This window comes from Lactuca serriola, chromosome 4, assembly GCF_051521515.1.
Source record: "Lactuca serriola cultivar US96UC23 chromosome 4, Lser_US96UC23_V15, whole genome shotgun sequence".
NCBI lineage: Eukaryota > Viridiplantae > Streptophyta > Magnoliopsida > Asterales > Asteraceae > Lactuca > Lactuca serriola.
The window spans coordinates 277,092,282-277,114,355 of NC_136411.1; the positions used below are offsets into that span (position 1 = coordinate 277,092,282).

General features: G+C 40.3%; 1 protein-coding gene across 1 annotated transcript in view; it reads left to right on the forward strand.

Moving 5' to 3' along the window:
* The window catches only part of LOC145097049 (cycloartenol Synthase-like), a 66,050-nt gene that overhangs the window by 26,434 nt on the left and 17,542 nt on the right, over positions 1-22,074 (forward strand). The window contains exon 18 of the mRNA XM_079034535.1: positions 14,363-14,446. Within this exon, the coding sequence (XP_078890661.1) occupies positions 14,363-14,446 (84 nt within the window). The remainder of the gene's footprint in view (positions 1-14,362; positions 14,447-22,074) is intronic.

Sequence of the window (22,074 nt, forward strand, 5' to 3'; positions counted from 1 at the left end):
TATAAGTGTTATGGTACCACTATAGTCTTTCATACAAGAGCTATCATACCACCATGGTCTTTTAAACATGTGTTATGGTGCCACGATAGTCTTTCAAACAAGTGGTATGGTACCATCATAGTCTTTCATGCAAAAGTCACAAAGACAATCTAGCATACCAGGACACCTGGTGTTCTATATAGTATAGTAAGAAGACTTACCAGAATCAAAGAGTTGAATCGCAACACCTCGAACTCTCAAAGAACTAGCTACACGAAACTCCTAAACCAAACAGAGGTTAACATACTACAACTTACCATTATATAAGCTCAAATTGGTCAAAAGTCAACAACCAATGGGGATGGTGTTCTGTCTTTATCGAGTGACACGTCAAAGATGCCCACGCCTCCTCTCATTATAGTGTTTCGTCTTCACCACGAGACTTGAACCCTCAACCCCTTAAGTGAGAAACAAATTTTCAAACGTTTTGATACTACTAGACCAAAGACACTTAGGTAATTAAATTATAATATTATTTTATAAAAAACTAGAACATGTACTTTTTATTATAATGTTATCTAGATTTTCTTAGTTTTTATTATGATTAATTTTTTTTATTGTTAAACTTATTAAATATAATTATATCATGTATATATCAAATTTAAAGTACATATTATATAGATATATAATATAAAATACATTGATATTAAAAATCACTTTCATTCATTCTGATCTTTATATTGACATGTAGTTCCATGATTATCTTGCTTATTTCAATATATATCTTATTTATTTATCCATATGTAATGTCATTTTCCTTTTTATACTGTCGCTTATTTCACTCTTTTAATTTTCTTCTTGTAGTAATTTATGCAACTAATTAGAAATAAAATCAAAACCGAAAATGATACTATTTATAAAAATCATAAATGGTTCTTTTCATCGGGGTGGAGGGAATCATTGTTGTCGTACCCTCCAACCCACTGAAATTGTTATTCCCATAGTGGAGGGAATGATGATGTTCCCAACGAACAACCTAAAACATTTAAAGTTAAACCAGTAACCACAAAACTTAGTCAGTTCCCCAAAATACCAGATATCCATGTGAATGTTATGATACCATCATAGTGTGACACTCACTTTCGTTGTTGTAGTACCGCTGCAGTCTTTCTTATTATGATCCCACAATAATCTTTCATACAACTGTTATGGTACCACCATAGTCTTTCTTGGAAGTGTTATGGTATCACTATAGTATTTCATACGAGTGATATTGTACCACCATAGTCTTTCAAACAAATGTTATTGTACCACAATAGTCCTTCAGACAAGTGTTATGGTACCATCATAGTTTTTCATGCAAAAGTCACAAAGACAAACTAGCATACCATGACACCTAGTGTCCTACATAGTATAGTTAGAAGAATTACCTGAATCAAAGATTTGAATCCCATCTACTTGAACTCTGAAAGAAGGAGCTACACGAAACTACTAAACCAATAGAGGTTAAACCTCAAACTACAACTTAATACTTCCCATTAGACAAAAACTCCAACTAGTCAAAAGTCAACACCAATGGTCAAGTAAACAGTCAACTAGTCCTCAGGTTCTGACCAACTCCCTTGGTCGCGACACGACAACTAACCACCAAAAAAGTCATGATTGTTCATCAAGACTCACAAAGTTTTTCGCTAGGTATTTGAACAAATAATATCGTCCAGTTCCTATAGAACCTATTACTAAAGTACCCCAAGAGATAGATAAATAGACACGTCCCATTGCACTGATCAGGAGCGTTCTATATACGCAATCTATAACGACGTAAATTTCAAACAAAATTTTCATTTCAAAATAAAGTGTTTTCATTCAAAACAAGGCATAAACATTCCATGTGTCATAACAAAATACAATCATATGAATCCCAAGATCAAAAAAACATCTATCAGTGTGTACAGATCACGCCAGCGCCTTCCCACGGTCCTCGCTAGTACCTGAAACACATACACAACAACTGTAAGCATAATTGCTTAGTGAGTTCCCCAAAATACAACTTACGCACATACGCCTTTCCAGGACCTGACCTTCTGGTCCATGTGTCTCAGGGGACTTCCGTCCCTGCTGGGTAAACCTTCCGGTCCTACCCACGCCAACCTTACGGTCCACATTACACGCCTTCCGGCCCATCACATAATGCCTTCCGGCCCACATAACATACATAGCACGTATAACAATTAACTTATCACATATAGCACATACATCACATATCCTATCCGACCTTCCGGTCACACAGTCAAACCCTTCTGGGTACAGTATAGTGAGAAGACTCACCTCGTGAATATCGAAAGCTAGCAAATCCCGAAGTCACTCGTGCTCGATCCGCCGAGCTACAATCTCCCTATAACATCATACATCTCTTATTAACACTTTTATATTCTAAGTTTGACTATCCCTAAGAAGTCAAACATAGGTCAACTCTGGTCAACGGTCAACAGTCAGCGGTCAGCTTGACCGGACTCGACGAGTGCACAAGGGCAACTCGGCGAGTCTAGACGTATTCGTCAACTCCCTAGGATTCCCTTCTTACTCGTCGAGTGCTTCTCCTGACTCGACGAGTTCCACCTGGGAGAGTCGTGGGGTCACCCCGACTCAACTCGCCGAGTCTCAAGAACAACTCGGCGAGTCCCAGCTCGACTCAGTCCACCTGTCGACCCTCTCTAACTCGTCCTGACTCACTAAGTCAACCATAACTCGGTCAGGACTACACACTGGGTGTCCTCAAGGACAATCTTCAAGCGACTCGTCGAGTCTGTTCATCAGACTCGGCGAGTCCATGCCATGCACCAGCTAAAACTGGCTTTTGCGGTCAGATCCGTTCCATCCATTCATAGATCTGGCCTTCCCAAGCCTATTTGTCACGTAAAGTCTCAGTCTTGGTTGCCATGCAATGCGTACAAGGCTTATCTTGGGGAAACAACCTCTAATATGACCACCTTAGCTTCTAACTCAAAAGGATGGACATAAAGCTAGTCATATGGGGTCTCCTGGACCTGCTAAGGCCCAGATCTAGGTTCCATATCTCCATGGAACCTTTCATACTTCCAATTTAAGCCAAGATATGCAAGAAGAAACCCTAGATTTGACACATCAACACAAAACACGAAGTTTGGCTCTGAAAGTTACCTCAAGAAGACTCCCTTGATGAATTAGCAACAGATCCAAGCTCCCCAACTCCTCAAGTTTGATCCTCTCCCTCCTTTCTTGCAATATCACACAAAATGGTGAACAAATGGCCTCCAAATACACTCACAAGGGCTCACAGTTGTATGGGGGCTCTTAGGGTTCAAGGTGGCCGCAAATGAGGGCCATAAGGTCCTTTAAATATGGCTTAGGACCGGGAAATTAGGGTTTCATTAAACAGCACAGACTCGCCGAGTCCATATCCTGGACTCGCCGAGTCCAAACGAATCCCGCGTCCAGAATCGCGACCCTACTCGGCGAGTCTGAGCTCCAACTCGCCGAGTCCCCTCTCAAAACACAAAATAATCAAATCAATAAAGATACCTGGAATTCTGGGCTGTTACAATTCTCCCCCACTAGAACTAGACTTCGCCCTCGAAGTCTCGCTCTGAAAATAGCTCCGGATGCTGCTCCCGCATCTCGCGCTCCGGCTCCTAGGTCATCTCCGATCCCTTCCGGTGTTGCCACTGAACCAACACCAGAGGTACCTCCTTGTTCCTCAGAACCTTGATCTTCCGATCCCTGATGGCCACAGGCCTGTCAGCATAATTCAGACTCGCATCCACATGAATATCCTCTAATGGAACCACTGCCGACTCATCGGCTATACACTTCCTCAACTGCGACACGTGAAAAGTGTCGTGGATCTGCCCCAACTCGGCTGGCAACTCCAAACGATAGGCTACCCGGCCTACCCTTGCAATCACACGAAATGGCCCAATATACCGGGGCCCCAACTTGCCCCTCTTCCTGAATCGAATCACTCCTTTCCAAGGAGAGACCTTCAGGAGAACGAAGTCGCCGACCTGTCTGCATAACTCTTCTGTCGGCTCTGAGCGGTCAATAACCTCTGTCTGACCTGCTGAATCTGCTCTGTCGTCTGAAGCACAATCTCTGTACTGCCCATCACTCTCTGCCCAACCTCTCCCCAGCAAATGGGGGTCCGACACCTCCTACCATACAACAGCTCAAAAGGTGGCATACCAATGCTCGAATGATGGCTGTTGTTGTAGGAAAACTCTGCCAAGGGTAAATACGCATCCCAGGTACCCCCGAAATCTAACACACACGCTCGAATCATGTCTTCCAGCGTCTGAATTGTCCGTTCGCTCTGGCCGTCTGTCTGGGGATGATATGCGGTACTAAAATGCACTTTAGTACCCAGTTCCTCATGGAATTTCTTCCAGAATCTGGAAGTGAAGCGCACATCACGGTCTGAAACAATCGAGATCGGCACCCCATGCCGTGATACCACTTCTCTCACATATAACTCCGCCAACTTCTCCGCTGAAGAACTCTCACTGATGGCAAGGAAGTGAGCGCTCTTCATCAACCTATCCACAATCACCCAAATTGCATCAACTCCTCTGGCAGTCCTCGGCAATTTGGTGATGAAATCCATAGTGATATGTTCCCACTTCCATTCGGGAACCTCCAATGGCTGCAACTTGCCATGCGGTCTCTGGTGCTCGGCCTTAACCCTGCGGCAGGTCAAGCACCTCTCAACGAACCATGCGATGTCCCTCTTCATACAGGGCCACCAATACTCTTTCCTCAAATCCAAATACATCTTCGTAGCCCCCGGATGGATCGAAAACTTCGACCGATGAGCCTCTTCCATCAAAGTAATACGCGTACCACCCACGAACGGTACCCAAATCTGACCCTGAAACGTCATAAGCCCTCGTCCATCCGTAACGAACTCTGAAACCAAACCAACGACCCGCTCTCTCTTCTGCATCTCCGGTCGCACAGCCTCGGCCTGTGCCCCACGAATAGCATCCACTACTGAAGCTATCACGGTCAATCTCAAACATACATCTCGCAATGGAGTGCTCTCCGCCCTGCGACTCAACGCATCGGCTACCACATTAGCCTTGCCTGGGTGGTACAGGATCTCACAATCATAATCCTTGACCACATCCAACCACCTCCTCTGACGCATATTTAGGTTGGGCTGATCCATCAAATACTTCGAGCTCTTATGGTCCGTGTATATCGTACATCGAACCCCATACAAGTAGTGAAGCCAAATCTTGAGAGCGAACACTACTGCCCCCAACTCTAAATCATGCGTGGGATATCTCGTCTCATGAGGCTTCAGCTGCCTCGACGCATAAGCTATCACATGACCCCTCTGCATCAACACTGCACCCAGCCCCAAAATCGATGCATCACAATATACTACAAAATCCTCCATCCCTTCCGCGAGAGCTAATACCGGGGCTTCGCACAACCTTTGGCGAAGTGTCTCAATGGAGGTCTGCTGCTCGGGACCCCATGAGAATGCAACACCCTTCCGGGTCAATCTGGTGAGCGGCACTGCGATCTTGGAGAAATCCTTGATAAATCTCCGATAATACCCTGTCAACCCGAGGAAACTCCTAATCTCAGATGGTGACTTCGGCACTTCCCAACTCATCACCGCCTCAACCTTGGCCAGATCGACCAGAATCCCTTCCTGGTTAACGAGGTGTCCTAGGAACTGGACCTCCCGCAACCAGAAATCACACTTGGAGAACTTTGCATAAAGCTTCTCCGATCTCAACACCCCAAGGACCTCCCTCAAATGCTCCTCATGCTGCTCTCTAGATCTCGAATACACTAGAATATCATCGATAAATACAATCACTGACCGATCCAACATCGGCCTGCATACCCTGTTCATGAGATCCATGAACACAGCCGGGGCATTGGGGAGCCCGAAAGGCATCACCACAAACTCATAATGCCCATATCGCATCCTAAACGCTGTCTTCTGGACGTCCTCATCCCGCACTCTCACCTGATGGTACCCCGACCTCAGATCGATCTTGGAAAACCAAGATGCTCCCTGCAACTGATCGAATAAATCATCGATCCTCGGTAACGGGTAACGATTCTTGACCGTCAACTTGTTCAACTCCCAGTAATCAATGCACATCCGGTGTGAACCATCCTTCTTCTTGACGAACAGAATAGGTGCTCCCCACGGCGAGCTGCTCGGCCGAATGAATCCCTTCCCCAGCAACTCCTGAAGCTGCAAGGACAACTCTTGCATCTCTGGAGGTGCAAGACGATAAGGCACCTTAGTGATAGGCGCGGCCCCCGGAACCAGATCAATACCAAACTCCACTTGCCTCACAGGAGGTACTCCCGGCAGCTCCTCGGGAAAAACATCTGGAAACTCACGCACCACTGGAACCTCCTCAACTGATCTCGGTCTCTCGGAAGCCTTCCGCGCATCCATCACATACGCCACAAAACCCTTATAGCCCTGCTGTAAACACTGCCTCGCCCTAGCGGCCGAACAAAAAGCTGATCCTGAACGGGTACCCTCGCCGTACACCGAAAGAACTCCCCCACTAGGGTCTCGTATAGTCACCAGCTGACGCTCACAGTCGATGACGGCGCCGAATCGGCTCAACCAGTCCATGCCCACAATGACACAGACATCACCCATCGCAATAGGAATCAGATCAATCGGAAACTCGACCCCGAAAATCTCTAACACACATCCCCGGAGAACCTCCGTGGCACAAATCACCCTCTCGTCAGCTATTGAAACTCTCAGAGGCCGACTCAACGGCTCACGACTAACGCTGATATGCTGACTAAAGGCCAAAGATACAAAAGACCGACTCGCACCCGAGTCAAATAGCACTAAAGCAGGCACAGAGTTCACAAGGAAAGTACCTACGCATAACATAACATAAGCATAACATCTCAACATCAAAATAAATACATGAAATAAAAGCATACCTGCCACAACATCGGGTGCAGCGCGGACCTCCTCCGCAGTCAGCTGAAAAGCTCTCCCACGAGCCCTCGGGGCCTCGACCTTCACCGGTCGAGTCTCAGTAGCCCTGGCAGCAGGTGCAAATCCCTGAAGAAGCTGAGGGCACTCGGCCTTCCGATGGCCTGTCTGGTTGCAATGAAAGCAAACCATAAACCCCTTGGGGCAATCCCTGGCGATGTGCCCCTCCTTGCCACACTTGTAGCAACCACCAGATCGACATGTCCCCTCATGACCCTTGCCGCACTTTCCGCAAGTGCGGCCCTTCGGACCTCCCGTCCTCGAATCGGCGGACTTAGTCCGCTTGGCTGCCGGCTGAGACTGAGCCGGCCGCCGGTCCACCCGCTGAGACTCGGCCTCCTCCCTGGCCTGGGTCTCCAACTCGATCTCGCGCTTCCTGGCATTCGCCTGAAGCTCAGCAAAGGTATAATAGGTGGAGTTTGACACAAACTCCCGGATATCCCTCCTCAAAACACCCAAGTACCGGCTCATCCGAGCCTACTCTGTGGACACCAGCTCAGGGCAGAACATCGCCCTCTCATGAAACTTCCGCGTGATCACCGTAACCGAATCAGTACCCTGCTTGAGGGTCAAGAACTCCTGAACCAATCGTTCCCTCTCCACCGGGGGAACGTACTCGTCTCTGAACATAGAGGTAAACCTCTCCCATGTCACTGCTGAAATCTCTGCCAAAGTGAAGTTCGCCGTCACGAACTTCCACCAATCCTTCACTCCCAGACGGAGCTGGTTCAAAGCGAACCGTACCCTCAGATGCTCCGGACATGAACAAGTGTAGAAGCACCCCTCAATATCAGCGATCCACCTCATCGCAGCAATCGGATCCTGCGTCCCATCAAACTCAGGTGGCTTCGTGTTGCTGAACTCCCGAAATAGCAATGAGTCACCCCCCTGTGGCCTGGCAGCGGCCACAGCTGCGGTAGCTGCAGCGGCTGCAGCCTCAGTCAATGCGGCGTACCGCTCATCAAAAGTCTCCATCAAGGTGGTCTTAATAGACCCAAACATCTCCGGAATCTCAGCCCGGATCGCTGCAGCCACCTCCTCATGAATCATCTGACGAATCTCCTCGTCACTCACACCACTCGTACTCGGTCTGTGGCGTGGTCCAACCATGATGTCTCTGAAATACAACATAAAACTATCAGAGACTCCATCGAGTATAATCGCACTCGATAACGCAACCCTACTCAGTCTCCGATATCTAGGGATTCTTACTTGGGTTTCCCCCTGACCCGGTGTCTTCGGTAGTACGGGCCCAATACTACTGACCACACCGCATCAGCATTCATCCCAAGTCTTCCTCCCTAAACCCCGGATAATGAGTACTCTACTTTTGTTATGCACTATCTACCCACACGCTATCAAAGCATCTCATATCGGCAAACTTTCCTAGACTAAGGCATCACAAATCAGGCCACTCTAGTCCTATCATGAATACCTAGTCTTCTAGCATGCATAACAATTCATATCATATCACATCTGTTAACATAACATTGTAAGATATTTTGGGGATCTTTACCGTTCGGGCGCTGACTGATCGTACACACTGCTTCATTCTTGCTTACCACAAAATCATTTATAAAAGTTTATGCCTTTATTTAAAAAGTTTTCCTCAAATCCTCGGTTTGAGTTCAGTTACGCCCGAAGGTGCACCCGAATCCCTCAAACCAAGGCTCTGATACCAATTTGTAACGACGTAAATTTCAAACAAATTTTTCATTTCAAAATAAAGTGTTTTCATTCAAAACAAGGCATAAACATTCCATGTGTCATAACAGAATACAATCATATGAATCCTAAGATCAAAAAAACATCTATCATTGTGTACAGATCACGCCGGCGCCTTCCCACGGTCCTCGCTAGTACCTGAAACACATACACAACAACTGTAAGCATAATTGCTTAGTGAGTTCCCCAAAATACAACTTACGCACATACGCCTTTCCAGGCCCTGACCTTCCGGTCCATGTGTCTCAGGGGACTTCCGTCCCTGCTGGGTAAACCTTCCGGTCCTACCCACGCTAACCTTACGGTCCACATTACACGCCTTCCGGCCCATAACATAATGCCTTCCGGCCCACATAACATTCATAGCACGTATAACAATTAACTTATCACATATAGCACATACATCACATATCCTATCCGACCTTCCGGTCACACAGTCAAACCCTTCCAGGTACAGTATAGTGAGAAGACTCACCTCGTGAATATCGAAAGCTAGCAAATCCCGAAGGCACTCGTGCAAGATCCGCCGAGCTACAATCTCCCTATAACATCATACATCTCTTATTAACACTTTTATCTTCTAAGTTTGACTATCCCTAAGAAGTCAAACATAGGTCAACTCCGGTCAACGGTCAACGGTCAGCGGTCAGCTTGACCGGACTCGGCGAGTGCACAAGGGCAACTCGGCGAGTCTAGACGTATTCGTCAACTCCCTAGGATTCCCTTCTTACTCGTCGAGTGCTTCTCCTGACTTGACGAGTTCCACCTGGGAGAGTCGTGGGGCCACCCCGACTCAACTCGCCGAGTCTCAAGAACAACTCGGCGAGTCCCAGCTCGACTCAGTCCACCTGTCGACCCTCTCTAACTCGTCCTGACTCACTGAGTCAACCATAACTCGGTCAGGACTACACACTGGGTGTCCTCAAGGACAATCTTCAAGCGACTCGTCGAGTCTGTTCATCAGACTCGGCGAGTCCATGCCATGCACCAGCTAAAACTGGCTTTTGCGGTCAGATCCGTTCCATCCATTCATAGATCTGGCCTTCCCAAGCCTATTTGTCACGTAAAGTCTCAATCTTGGTTGCCATGCAATGCGTACAAGGCTTATGTTGGGGAAACAACCTCTAATATGACCACCTTAGCTTCTAACTCAAAAGGATGGACATAAAGCTAGTCATATGGGGTCTCATGGACCTGCTAAGGCCCAGATCTAGGTTCCATATCTCCATGGAACCTTTCATACTTCCAATTTAAGCCAAGATATGCAAGAAGAAACCCTAGATTTGACACATCAACACAAAACACGAAGTTTGGCTCTGAAAGTTACCTCAAGAAGACTCCCTTGATGAATTAGCAACAGATCCAAGCTCCCCAACTCCTCAAGTTTGATCCTCTCCCTCCTTTCTTGCAATATCACACAAAATGGTGAACAAATGGCCTCCAAATACACTCACAAGGGCTCACAGTCGTATGGGGGCTCTTAGGGTTCAAGGTGGCCGCAAATGAGGGCCATAAGGTCCTTTAAATAGGGCTTAGGACCGGGAAATTAGGGTTTCATTAAACAGCGCAGACTCGCCGAGTCCATATCCTGGACTCGCCGAGTCCAGACGAATCCCGCGTCCAGAATCGCGACCCTACTTGGCGAGTCTGAGCTCCAACTCGCCGAGTCCCCTCTCAAAACACAAAATAATCAAATCAATAAAGATACCTAGAATTCCGGGCTGTTACACAATCACTACATTGCGACATAAGTCCAAAAAACTTGATCCATTAAGCTCTTAATCCTTAAAATACATAGCTTAAAATCTCAGAACTAATTCTTCTAGTGATTTCCATGAATAAAATTTCTAACTTTCTCCATTTCCCATGTCCAATCAATCTAGATCTAAAATCTTAACTCTCTAAGGGACGAAAATGATCAAAATCACATTCATGGTTTAGAATGAGTACAAACACTCAACTTTCTCATACTCAAGGGTCTAGAAAACAAGCATAACTTGTTCTAGGATTCTAGAGTCACTCCAACTCCAAGATCATAAGTTTAAATGACCACAACCTCTAGGAAAATTCTAGATATACACAAAAGAAACATAAAGGTGGAAGCTTTATACTCACAAAATGTTCAAAAGAAGATTAACTTGCTAGAACTCAAAGGAATCACACACCAAACATCACTTCTAGCTTTCTTCTCCTTTGATCTTCAGAAAAAGGACACCAAAATTAGAAAACCTATCAATGGGGGCTAAGGTTTAGATGAGGGTACATTTTTAAAGTAGGATGTTGCTCAAAATGGTAAACCCTGGGTATTAGAACCTTTAAATAGGGCCCAAAACTCAAAGATTAAGGTTTTCACTTTTCAACAATGCCACGCCGCGAGCAAGATGCATGACTACGTCATTACTATCGATGTATCCCGCATCTAAAGCGACCACTATGTCTCGATCCGACGAAATCTCCAAATCCAAAACTTAAGATAAATTAACTCAATCTACAAACATACTTAGAAAACGAGTGTTACATGAAGGGAACTATGTATGTTATGTTATATTATAAGAGGTGTAAGAACATTCTTGAAGGTTTCTGTGATGTTGAGATGTGGGTTTTATGGATTCTTGAAAGAGTAATACATGTTTAAGTATTCATATTTGGCATTGCAACCATTTGGATGTCAATACTACATAAAAGTGTTTCTCTTTCAATTACTGAAGAAGAACACATGGCTTTAGCAGAAACCTATAAGAGTTAATTTGGTTGAAGAACTTCCTATCAGAGTTAGCTTGATTACATTGTGATAATCAGAGCGCAATACATCTTGCATAATTTATGATATTCCATTTAATAACGAAGCATCCGCAAAGGTGTACTTAACCTGATGAAAATCCTTGGTGCAAAGAATCCCATGTATATGTTCACCAAGGTTGTTACTTTGGAGAAGTTGAAGCTTTGTATGGATTCATTTGTCCTTATGTAATTCAAAAGTGAAGACTTAGTGTCATAATTAGAGAGAAATATTGGGGTTATATCTTGAATGGAAGCAATATTGGTGCTCAACCTCTAAGTGAGAGATTATATGGTGTAAACTTTGATTCTAATATGGAGTGTTAAGTGAATCTACAATGAGCAGTGTGGCTAAAGTCATTTAGAGGTATCGCTCAGAGCAAATAGTCATTAGCATAACGTAGTGGAAACACAATTAGCATTGTTTTAGTGGGTAGCATTGACACTATGAAGCTGGACACATAAGTGTTGGTAGAATCTCCAAAGATGTGATATCCACGACCTTGACAAGTCCACCTCTAGTGGCATGTATTAACTTTCATGCTTTTTGTAGACAACATGTCTTGTACTATCTTAATGATTCTTTATATGAAAATACCCATCATGTTTACCTATGTTGTTTTGGCTTTGATTCTAAGGTCAGGCACACTCTATAATTTATCAATTGTAACCCTGGAAGATATACCAAATATTGAAAATTATACATAATTGTTTATTGAAAAAATCACTCTAATTTGCCATGTAACTTGATCCACAAATCAAGTGAACGAGTTAAATCATAGTAACTTTTTCTTTGTTCTTATTGTTTAATCTTCAACGTTCCAGTAATGTTGTATTCATATATGTTTAAAGCGTCCTTAATCCCAACAAAAAGTGTGGTCAAGTTGTTGACTAAGACCTAGAGCTCATGCATGTGCTCCAAGATGGGTCCTTCGTTTACCATTTGGTAGTATAACTACTTTTTCACAAGGTACTTGTTAGTGCTTTCCTTGTTTACCTTATACTTGGGCTCTAAAATATTCTAGAGTTCTCTAGGGTCCATGACCAATGTACATATACCATAAAGGAGTCACAAAGAGAATTCTGTATGTGGTCGAGATATAAGTTATTTATCATAGATTGGAAATTTCATTCTAGTTTAATTCCGTTTCCCACTTCAGGGATAGGATCAGTTGGAATAGGGGGAAATGAGTTGGAAATCTACAAAAGAGATTTTGGTGTCGTCTATTTGCTTGAAAATTAATCATATAAAAACATTTAATATTGTTGTATTTCAAACGTGACAATAGAACAATGTCACAGTTAATATTATGAGCTAATTTCGAAATGTTAGTAATATCTAAACCAAACAAGTAGGTATTTCATATTAGTGATTAATTATCTACCTTTTTGTTTTAGTTCACAATACTAATCGCTGAATTGTTTGATTTTTAAGTTTGAAATACAATAGTCTTAGAGATTTTTACAAGAATCTTTAGTTGTAATCTTCACTGCAAAACCCAAGAATTTAATTTATTATCGTTCCTTCCAACAACTATAAAAGAATCGCTAAACGAAAAACAAATACTAGGAAACTCAAAGAACATAAATTATAAAATACGTTGTTGAATTTGCAGAGAGAGAAAAGATCTTAAATTTGGTATGTAGAATATGGCTCTAGGGAGCCTGTATGTAAGACTATCAGAAACCTTAGGAAGCTGCTAAACGAATTACATGGAGATGATGTCGAAAACCCTATCACAATTTACCACACGTTACACATTTGACTTGGTTAAAAAGTGGAAACCCTAGGAAGCTGCTAAAAAAAATACATGGAGATGGCGTGCAACATGTGAAGTTTAAAGTGAGCCTACATCATGTTATGTCATGAACTTCGCATCCATGACCAAACTAACTTGGTTTGCTTCGCACACCATTTAACCCCAATGAAAGCCTTTGATGGATAAGGGAAAGAAGAGATTTATAAACTCATTAAATGTTCTTCCCTTCCCCATATGTAGGACAAGGAAACTAGTCTAACTTGATGTTTTTTTTATAATTTTCAACAAACAAGGCTTAGATAATCCTAAAAGAGCGATGTGCAAGATGAAAAAGCTTAGCATTTTCCTCATCACCTTGTACCAAAGCTAGGCGTGAGGATAATCTAGGATCATGAAGATCACTTCCTAATATTAATCTTTAGTTTCCTTTCTATGAGAAAACATGCATAGATGCTAAGCAATATTATTTGATATAAAGAAGCGTTTACAAAATACATTATAGCTTCACCTAGCATTAATCTAAATGGTGGGAGTAAATTACAAAAAACCCTTCAAAATATTTATATATGTTTGTGCTTTATAAAGTTATTGATTGTAATAGAAAACTTTAGGTTGTTTTGGCATAAAAAAAAGAAAAAAAAGCTAAGGATGTTGCCTATATATTACAATTTTATAACAGGCTACAACTGTAGGGATGTTGCCCATATACTGATTAAATATCCTCCTACTTTTGTTCCTATAGATCCTCATACCTAATTAAATGGCATATTAGTATATTAAAATATCATTAAATGAGCGTTAAATATTACACGTACCACGATTTAATTGGGTAGGAAGATTTGTGGGAACAAAAGTAATAGAATATTTAATTTTTGTTAAAAATTTGATAAAGTGTGTTTTTATTAACGTATAATGGAACCTAGTCAAGTTGCAAAATATAATTGAAGTCATCTTATACTAATAAGCTTAACACCTAATATAATTATTATAATTGTAAATAATACCATTGTATACATGTATCAATATATAGACAGAACATGTTACCGTATACATATCTCATAAGTTGTTTAAGTTTTAAATTGTATAGGCCAAGAGAGACCAAACGCCATTGCACAACGCAGCAAGACTATTGATTAACTCTCAGATGGGAAATGGAGATTTTCCGCAACAGGTATTACCTTTCAATTTCATTTTCTTTGAGTAATAAATAATATATATATATATATATATATATATATATATATATATATATATATATATATATATATATATATATATATATATATATATATATAAGTAATTGTGACAACTAAAAAAACATATGAACTTGTGAACTCATAATCAGTTCATTATTTTTCAGAGCAAAAAACATCAATCTTTTCCAAATTGTGCGTTTAAGCCATATCTAGACTCAAAAAAAATGATTTGACAAGTTTTTATTTTTTATTTATTTTGGAAATTTACATGTATGCACAATCAACAGTTATATGGACTCAACAGTCATATAGACTGCTGATGAGGGCAATCAACAGTTATGACTGTTGATTGGGCTCATCAACAGTTATGACTGTTGATTGCGCTCATCAACAGTCTATATAACTGTTGAGTCCATATAACTGTTGCTTGTACATACATGTATATGACTATTGATTGTGATTGTGCATAAGTCCACATTTTCCAAAAAAACAAAAAAAAATTCAACAAATCTTTTTTTAAACCTAGATTTAACTTAGACGCACCATTTTGAAAAGATTGATGTTTTGGTTTTGAAAAATAATGAGGTAATTATGATTTTGCAAGTTCTCACAAATCTTTTCTTAAAAGAACTTGGCTGTATGACATATCTAGTCTAAAAAATAGATTTAATTATTAGTTCGTAATTTCTCACAAATCTTTTGGTTCTCAAAAGAACTTGAGAACAACTAATCTAAACATCATTTTTTAAAATCAAACCACAAATATTAACGAAATCTAACGTCTAAGCCATATCTAGTCTAAAAAACGATTTAACGATTTTTTTGGCTGCTAATTTTTTTTACTGCTGATATATATATATATATATATATATATATATATATATATATATATATATATATATATATATATATATATATATATATATATATATATATATATATATATATATATAAGGGATGGGTGTGAAATTATTGGAAAATAGCTTGAAATCTAATAATAATTGAGGGTATTATAGTAACATAAATGAAACATTTCACGCTCGTGGACTCGCACCATGCTCCCAATGTCTAACTTCCCTTTCTCCGCCATGTGTTGTCGTCTTACTGGTTAACAAAAACTTTTTTATTCATTGAAAAAATATTCCTGACAAATCAAAGTTTTTAAAATTTAATTATCTACAAGATGAGCATAATCATGAAGATTTAGAAAAAAAATATATTCTTTTAGTTTTTATTATTTATAAAAAAACCTAGAATTTTTTTTCCAAAAATATAAAATTATAAAGAATACTTCTACTAACAATACGAATGACTTTGTAAACAGAACTTTTAGAAAATAAAGGGTTTTAGATACCAAATTTAATTTAAAATCATTGAAAGTTTTAAAAAAATATTGAACATAAATTGATCCAAATTGAAACGATTCAAAATATTTATAATTCAAAAATATTATGATTCAACCTGTTTATGATCATTAACTTGTTATGATTTCAAAATATTTTGATTCAAATATTCTATGATCATTAGTTATTATATCTTTTATGATTCAAAATTAAAGGATTCAAAAAATGCAATGATTCAAATTGTATTGAACATAAACTTCATTTAGTTCAATATATTATGATCCACAATCATATGATTCAAAATAATATGATCCAAAATTTTATGATTCGAAATGATACGATCAAAATTATATGATTCAAATTAGTATGATCAAAAATATATGATGATAATATCGTTATGATTCGAAACCCTTTATAATGGTTAAACATCATAAACTCGAACCGATATTTAATTCAAAAAATAAAAAAAAAAAAAACAAAAAAATTGAAAAACTGAAAAACCGAGTATATATTGATCATAATTCATAAAAAGTTTTTTTCATAAAAAAACACTTTAAAGAAAACGAAAAAAAACTTAAAAACCGAATATACTATTACCTAAAAAAGTTTTTTATATAAAAAAATAAAAAATAAAAAAAACGTAAAAGAAAAGAAAAACCTATTTAAAAGATGTTCAATCAACGTTCGTCACTCATGATTTTCCCTCGAGTGCGTATTATGTTCCATGGACATGTGTGCGAACGCGCCACAACCAACTAATCGGTGTGACATTTGTGTCATTAACGAAATGACTGGTGGAGAACAATCATCGTGGTTCATACAAAATTTTGGGTTCCTATCGGATCTGGACCCTATATATATATATATATATATATATATATATATATATATATATATATATTGTAACATCCATAAAAATCATGATAAATTTAAACTTTTTAAAACCAACCCAAATTCACAAATTGTTTACAAACATAGTTTTCAAAACATTTTCAACATCAGAGTATCCCATAATCATAAGACAAAACATGAGGATGTGTATGGTCACGTATTCGCCTTCCTGCGGTCATCTGTAGTACCTGAAACATAACCCAAAACTGTAACCCAACGTTTAGCGAGATCCTCCAAAGTACCAACATAACACATAATCATAATAATAAACAACATGCATATAGAGCCTTCAGCCTGAATGGTACGCCCCACCCGCCTACAGACTATCTGATATGCTCACGGAAACTTCAGCATGACTGATACGCCTCACCAGGCCTTCAACCTATCTAGAACGTTCTCTGCGCCTTCAACAAGACTGGTACGCCTCTTGGGCCTACAGTCTATCTGGGACACCCTTGGTCCCTTGGTATTCGGTCTATTGGTCTGCTTTAACCCAACCACACATAAAGCATGTCGACATATACATAACAGATAAGCATACATATGAGTAGCCAATAGACAATCATACAGATCTTATAAATCACTAAGCATAGCATCATCCTATATACATGGATACAAATCTAATAGATCACTACAACATACCAACATACGATAAACCAAGACAACAATCCAATGTCCGACCTTCGTGCCTTCGAACCGAAAGTACAGTGAAGAAAACTCACCTCACAAACTAAACAGAAGTTGATGAGGTCTCCACTCCGAATCTCAACTCTCTAACCGACACCTATTCCCACCAAACGATCAATTTCCTCAAAATCCCAAAATACCCTTAAGGAAAAACTTTGTCAAAGTCAAATTGGTCAAACCAACTAGGTCAACTAAGTCAACCCATCTTAGTCAACCCAACTATGACATCCCCAATTTCACGCCTAGAAAAGGCCGATTTAGTTTATGTTTTTTATAATAAAAGCATAGTAATCCTTTGATTAAAATTGTTGCGGAATTTGTTCCCAAAACAAAATATGATAAAAAGTTTATCAAAGCATTTCTTAAAGAAATGTATTTTTATTATATACAAAAACCTCAGGATGTCATGTTCCGATACAGACCAAAAGCATAAACAGTACATTATAAGCCTTACAACAATTATTTACAACTACTTGCCTATAATGCCAAAATTCCTCATCATCATCCAAATTATGCTCTGGGTCCGCTACCTATAAAACAGAAAACTGTGTGGATCATGCTTGGGAGCCTGGTGAACATATAGGTTTTCAACCCACAAATAATAATAAATTTATTAATTTTATCGACCAACAATAAATTTATTAATTTCATCAACCAACGATAACCCTGATTACCCATTCCCGTTATCCTCACTTTACGTCCCTAAACACCTATACAAGGGACCTAGTCTAAGGAATTTATCATCGGGATGGAATTTACTGCTAAGGGGATTCCTCAGCCATATATGTTCGTAAGGCAACCATGAGGGGGATGGAGTACACCAGTGAACATCAAGTCCACAACACCTGCAAGTTGCGGGCCTGCTAGTGTTCTACAGGACCGTCTAGAAAAAGTATGTGGTCGTCATCCATACTCCGCTAGATGACTGGAACAGCAACAACATTGAGGCCTCCCATCATTTTAACACACATCAACTATTTCATCTACCCATGTTTTACCCAACATATTTGTAGATAAAAATATATATACAGTTTAAAACTTGTACAAAACATCCATTCAATATCCATCTCAAATAAACAAACAATATATATACACATAGCACTTATTTTATAGAAAATACTTCATATTTATGTGTTCTAAAAGTGACTATACACTCACTTGATTTAATGATAATCGGGCAGTACTCCGTTTCTTAAAAGGATCGTTTCTGATAAAACTGGGGGCTTTAATGAAAAACCGGGCTCCGCGAGGTTGGAGCTTCAAAACCGAAAAGATAAATTCTTCCGGGTCTTCGGGCACTTCGGGGCGTGTTTCGGGCATTGGAAATGATACCGGGGCTTCGAAGGAGGTTGAAATAGTGAAAATATTAGTTTAGGGGTGAAAAATGCCAAATTTCTAAATCTAGCCAGGAGATCTCGCGTGCACTATTTATAGGGGAGGCTACGGATCCGGAGAGGGCATGTGGCAGCAGGTGCAAAGGCCACGCGGCAGCTGCGAGGCTCGGAGGTGGCTCGGATGCGAAGGGTGCGTCAGAAGCTTGCTTTGGACACCTCCACGTATGCGACACACGTCGAACTTCTACCGGACCATGCTTCGGACGAATCAACAGAGGGGCACCACATAGGCTCGCATGCGAGGATGACGTGGCCGAACCCCAGCCATGCGAAATTCCTCGGTTTTCGCATTTTTTTCTCGAATTTTGTGTCTCAAACTTCTAAAATCCATAACTTTTGCATACGAGCTCCGTTTTTGACGTTCTTTATATGCACGCGTAGGTGAAATTATGTTCTACAAGTTTCATTTAGACTCCGTTGGCTAATTTTGAATGTATTTTTAATATTATTATTTTTAACAGACCGGGACAGGAAAATCTGTTAAAAATTCATTACTTCTTCATCCGATGTCCGTTTTCGTCTGTATTTTTACTGTTGTACTACTATTGACGAGACCTTCGATTCTCATTTAGGTTGTGTCGGCTAAAAATCAATCGATCTAAAATTCAAGTTTTTAGTTGTCTACTGCTAAGCTGAAACTTAGAAAAATCATAACTTCCTCATATGAAGTCAGATTTGGGCGTTCTTTTTATATATGCTCTCGGTTTATCGAACACTACGACTTTCTTTTAGATTGCTAAGGCTAAAAAGCACTTTATCGTAAATTCACTTTTTATGCTTCCCGGTGCCGTGACGGTTCCGTTGCGAAACTTCGATAGGTCATAACTTCTTCGTTATAACTCGGATTTCGGTATTCTTTATATCTCCAGAATCCTTGTCCCGGCCACTGCAACTTTCTTAAAAGATATCGGCTTTATTTAATATTTATTTTCAAAGCTTATTTTTATTATTAATTAACTAAATCATAATAATTAAGCAAATAAGCAGATAATTCACATAATATTCACATAATTCCTCTTTATTACTTCAAAATGAGTTACAAAGGTTGACCTAGACTATTACACCATTATTAATGCTTTAGCCAAAAAACACGGGCGTTACACCAATCGAGTGAACTTGACCGAGTCAACTCAAGGTGCGTATGTGGGGCGTACTCCGAAGGTACGTTGGGCGTACATGCAGCCTCGCACGTTGACCACCATCGGGGTGGTTGATGTCGTACACAGGGCGTACTACGAGTACGTGGGGGGTACTCCTCAGAAGTCCAAAATTCATTAAGAGGTTAATGGGTTAGGCTTTTACGTCGACACTTCAGATCCATGGCTAAAGTACTCTTAAGAGTCATAAAGTCTCTAACTTTATGACTTAGCATTATCAATAAGTGCTTAACTCAAGGTCTTATTCCATTAAGACTTTCTAAATGATGCATGAAGCAAAACTAATCATTTAGAACCCATTTTATGACTTAAAACTCCTCATACGGTCTGAAAGGACAGCTCAAAGGTCATGAACATGCTATGTTCAAGACCTAACCTTTTGGGACCAAAAAGCTCCATAAACATATCCAAAACTAGACCTATATACAAGAGGGATAAAGTTGCAAGCTTTATACCTTAGGAAGGTAGTAAATGATGTAGAAATCCCAGATCCAAGTGTTCCACTCCTTCAAGATGAGTTTGGTTCCTTCCTTCTTCTTCTAAGGCACCAAAATACACACTCTAAGCTTGAAATTGCTCCTCAAGGTGAAACTAGGGTTGCAAATATCTATGAGAAGGATGGATGCAGATAAGGTGGATGAAATGAGGCCATAAGTTTGCTTAAATATGAGTCACACCCTAAAAATTAGGGTTTCTTTATCTATCAAGTATGCCCATCGTATACCACGTATGCATGGCGTACTCCTAAGGACAAAATTACAAAAATACCACTTGGGCTCCTTTTGCACACTTACTTGAACTTAGGGACCAAAATGCAACATAATTAAATTATAGGGTTTAATTTAGAAGTACCTTCTCATCAGGATGTTACAATTCTCCCCCACTTGGTTTATACTTCGTCCCCGAATTCTTCTGAAATGAATAACTCGGGATGATGCTACTGCATCTCAGCCTCTGGTTCCCTGGTCCACTCAGAGCCTCTCCGATGTTGCCATTGTACCTTTACTAAAGGTATTTTCTTGTTGCGCAGAACCTTCATATTTCTCTCCGAAATAGCTATCGGCCTTTCAACATAGTTCATGCACTCATCGACTTGAATATCGCCCAACGAAACCACTGCCTCATCATTCAATATGCACTTTCGCAACTGGGAAACATGGAATGTGTTGTGAAGCTGACTGAGCTCCTCAGGTAGATCCAACCTGTAAGCTACCTTTCTAGCCTTAGCAATCACCCAGAAAAGCCTAATATACTAGGGACCAACTTCCCCCTCTTCCAGAAGCATACAACTCCTTTCCAAGGTGAGACCTTCAGTAATACCATGTCACCGACCTGAAACTCAAACTCGAATCAACGCCTATCAACATATATTTTCTGCCGACTTTTGGTTGTCTGCAATCTCTACATGGTCTGATGGATATGCTATGTGGTTTGAAGGACAACTTCGGTCCTTCCCAAAACTTGTGACCATCCTTCCCCCAACAAACCGGAGTATGACATCTCCGACTATACAAGAGCTCAAAAGGCAGAGCACAAATGCTGGAGTGATAACTATTGTTGTAGGAGAACTCCACAAGAGGTTGGTAGGAATCCCAACTCCCACCAAAATCAATAGCACATGCCCACAAAATATCCTCAAGGGCCTGTATCGTCTGCTCACTCTGGTAGTCGGTCTGTGGATGGTAAGTAGTGCTGAAATGTAACCTTATGCCCAGTTCCTCGTGGAACATCTACCTGAAAAATGGAGACTAGAACCCCATGATGTGCAACGATCTCCATAACATACACATCGGCCAACTTTTCGGCTGAAGAGATCTCCCGGATAGCAAAAAGTGGGCACTCTTGGTCAATCGATCCACGATGACCCATATAGCTGATAAGTTTCGAACAATACATCATTCCTATGGTGGACATGCAAACCCTTATAGTTTTTGGATCTAGTTTGTCTAATGAACATGCAATTGAATATCCAAAGCTATAAACCCTAGATCTAGCATACAATTAATCATATTAACATAAAATAGAGTTTAGATCTGACCTTAGATTGTTATATAGCAATAACAATCAATACTTAGCTTTAGAAAGCTTAGTGCCTCAAGTGCTGCACCTCTAATGGAGTCACAAACATCAC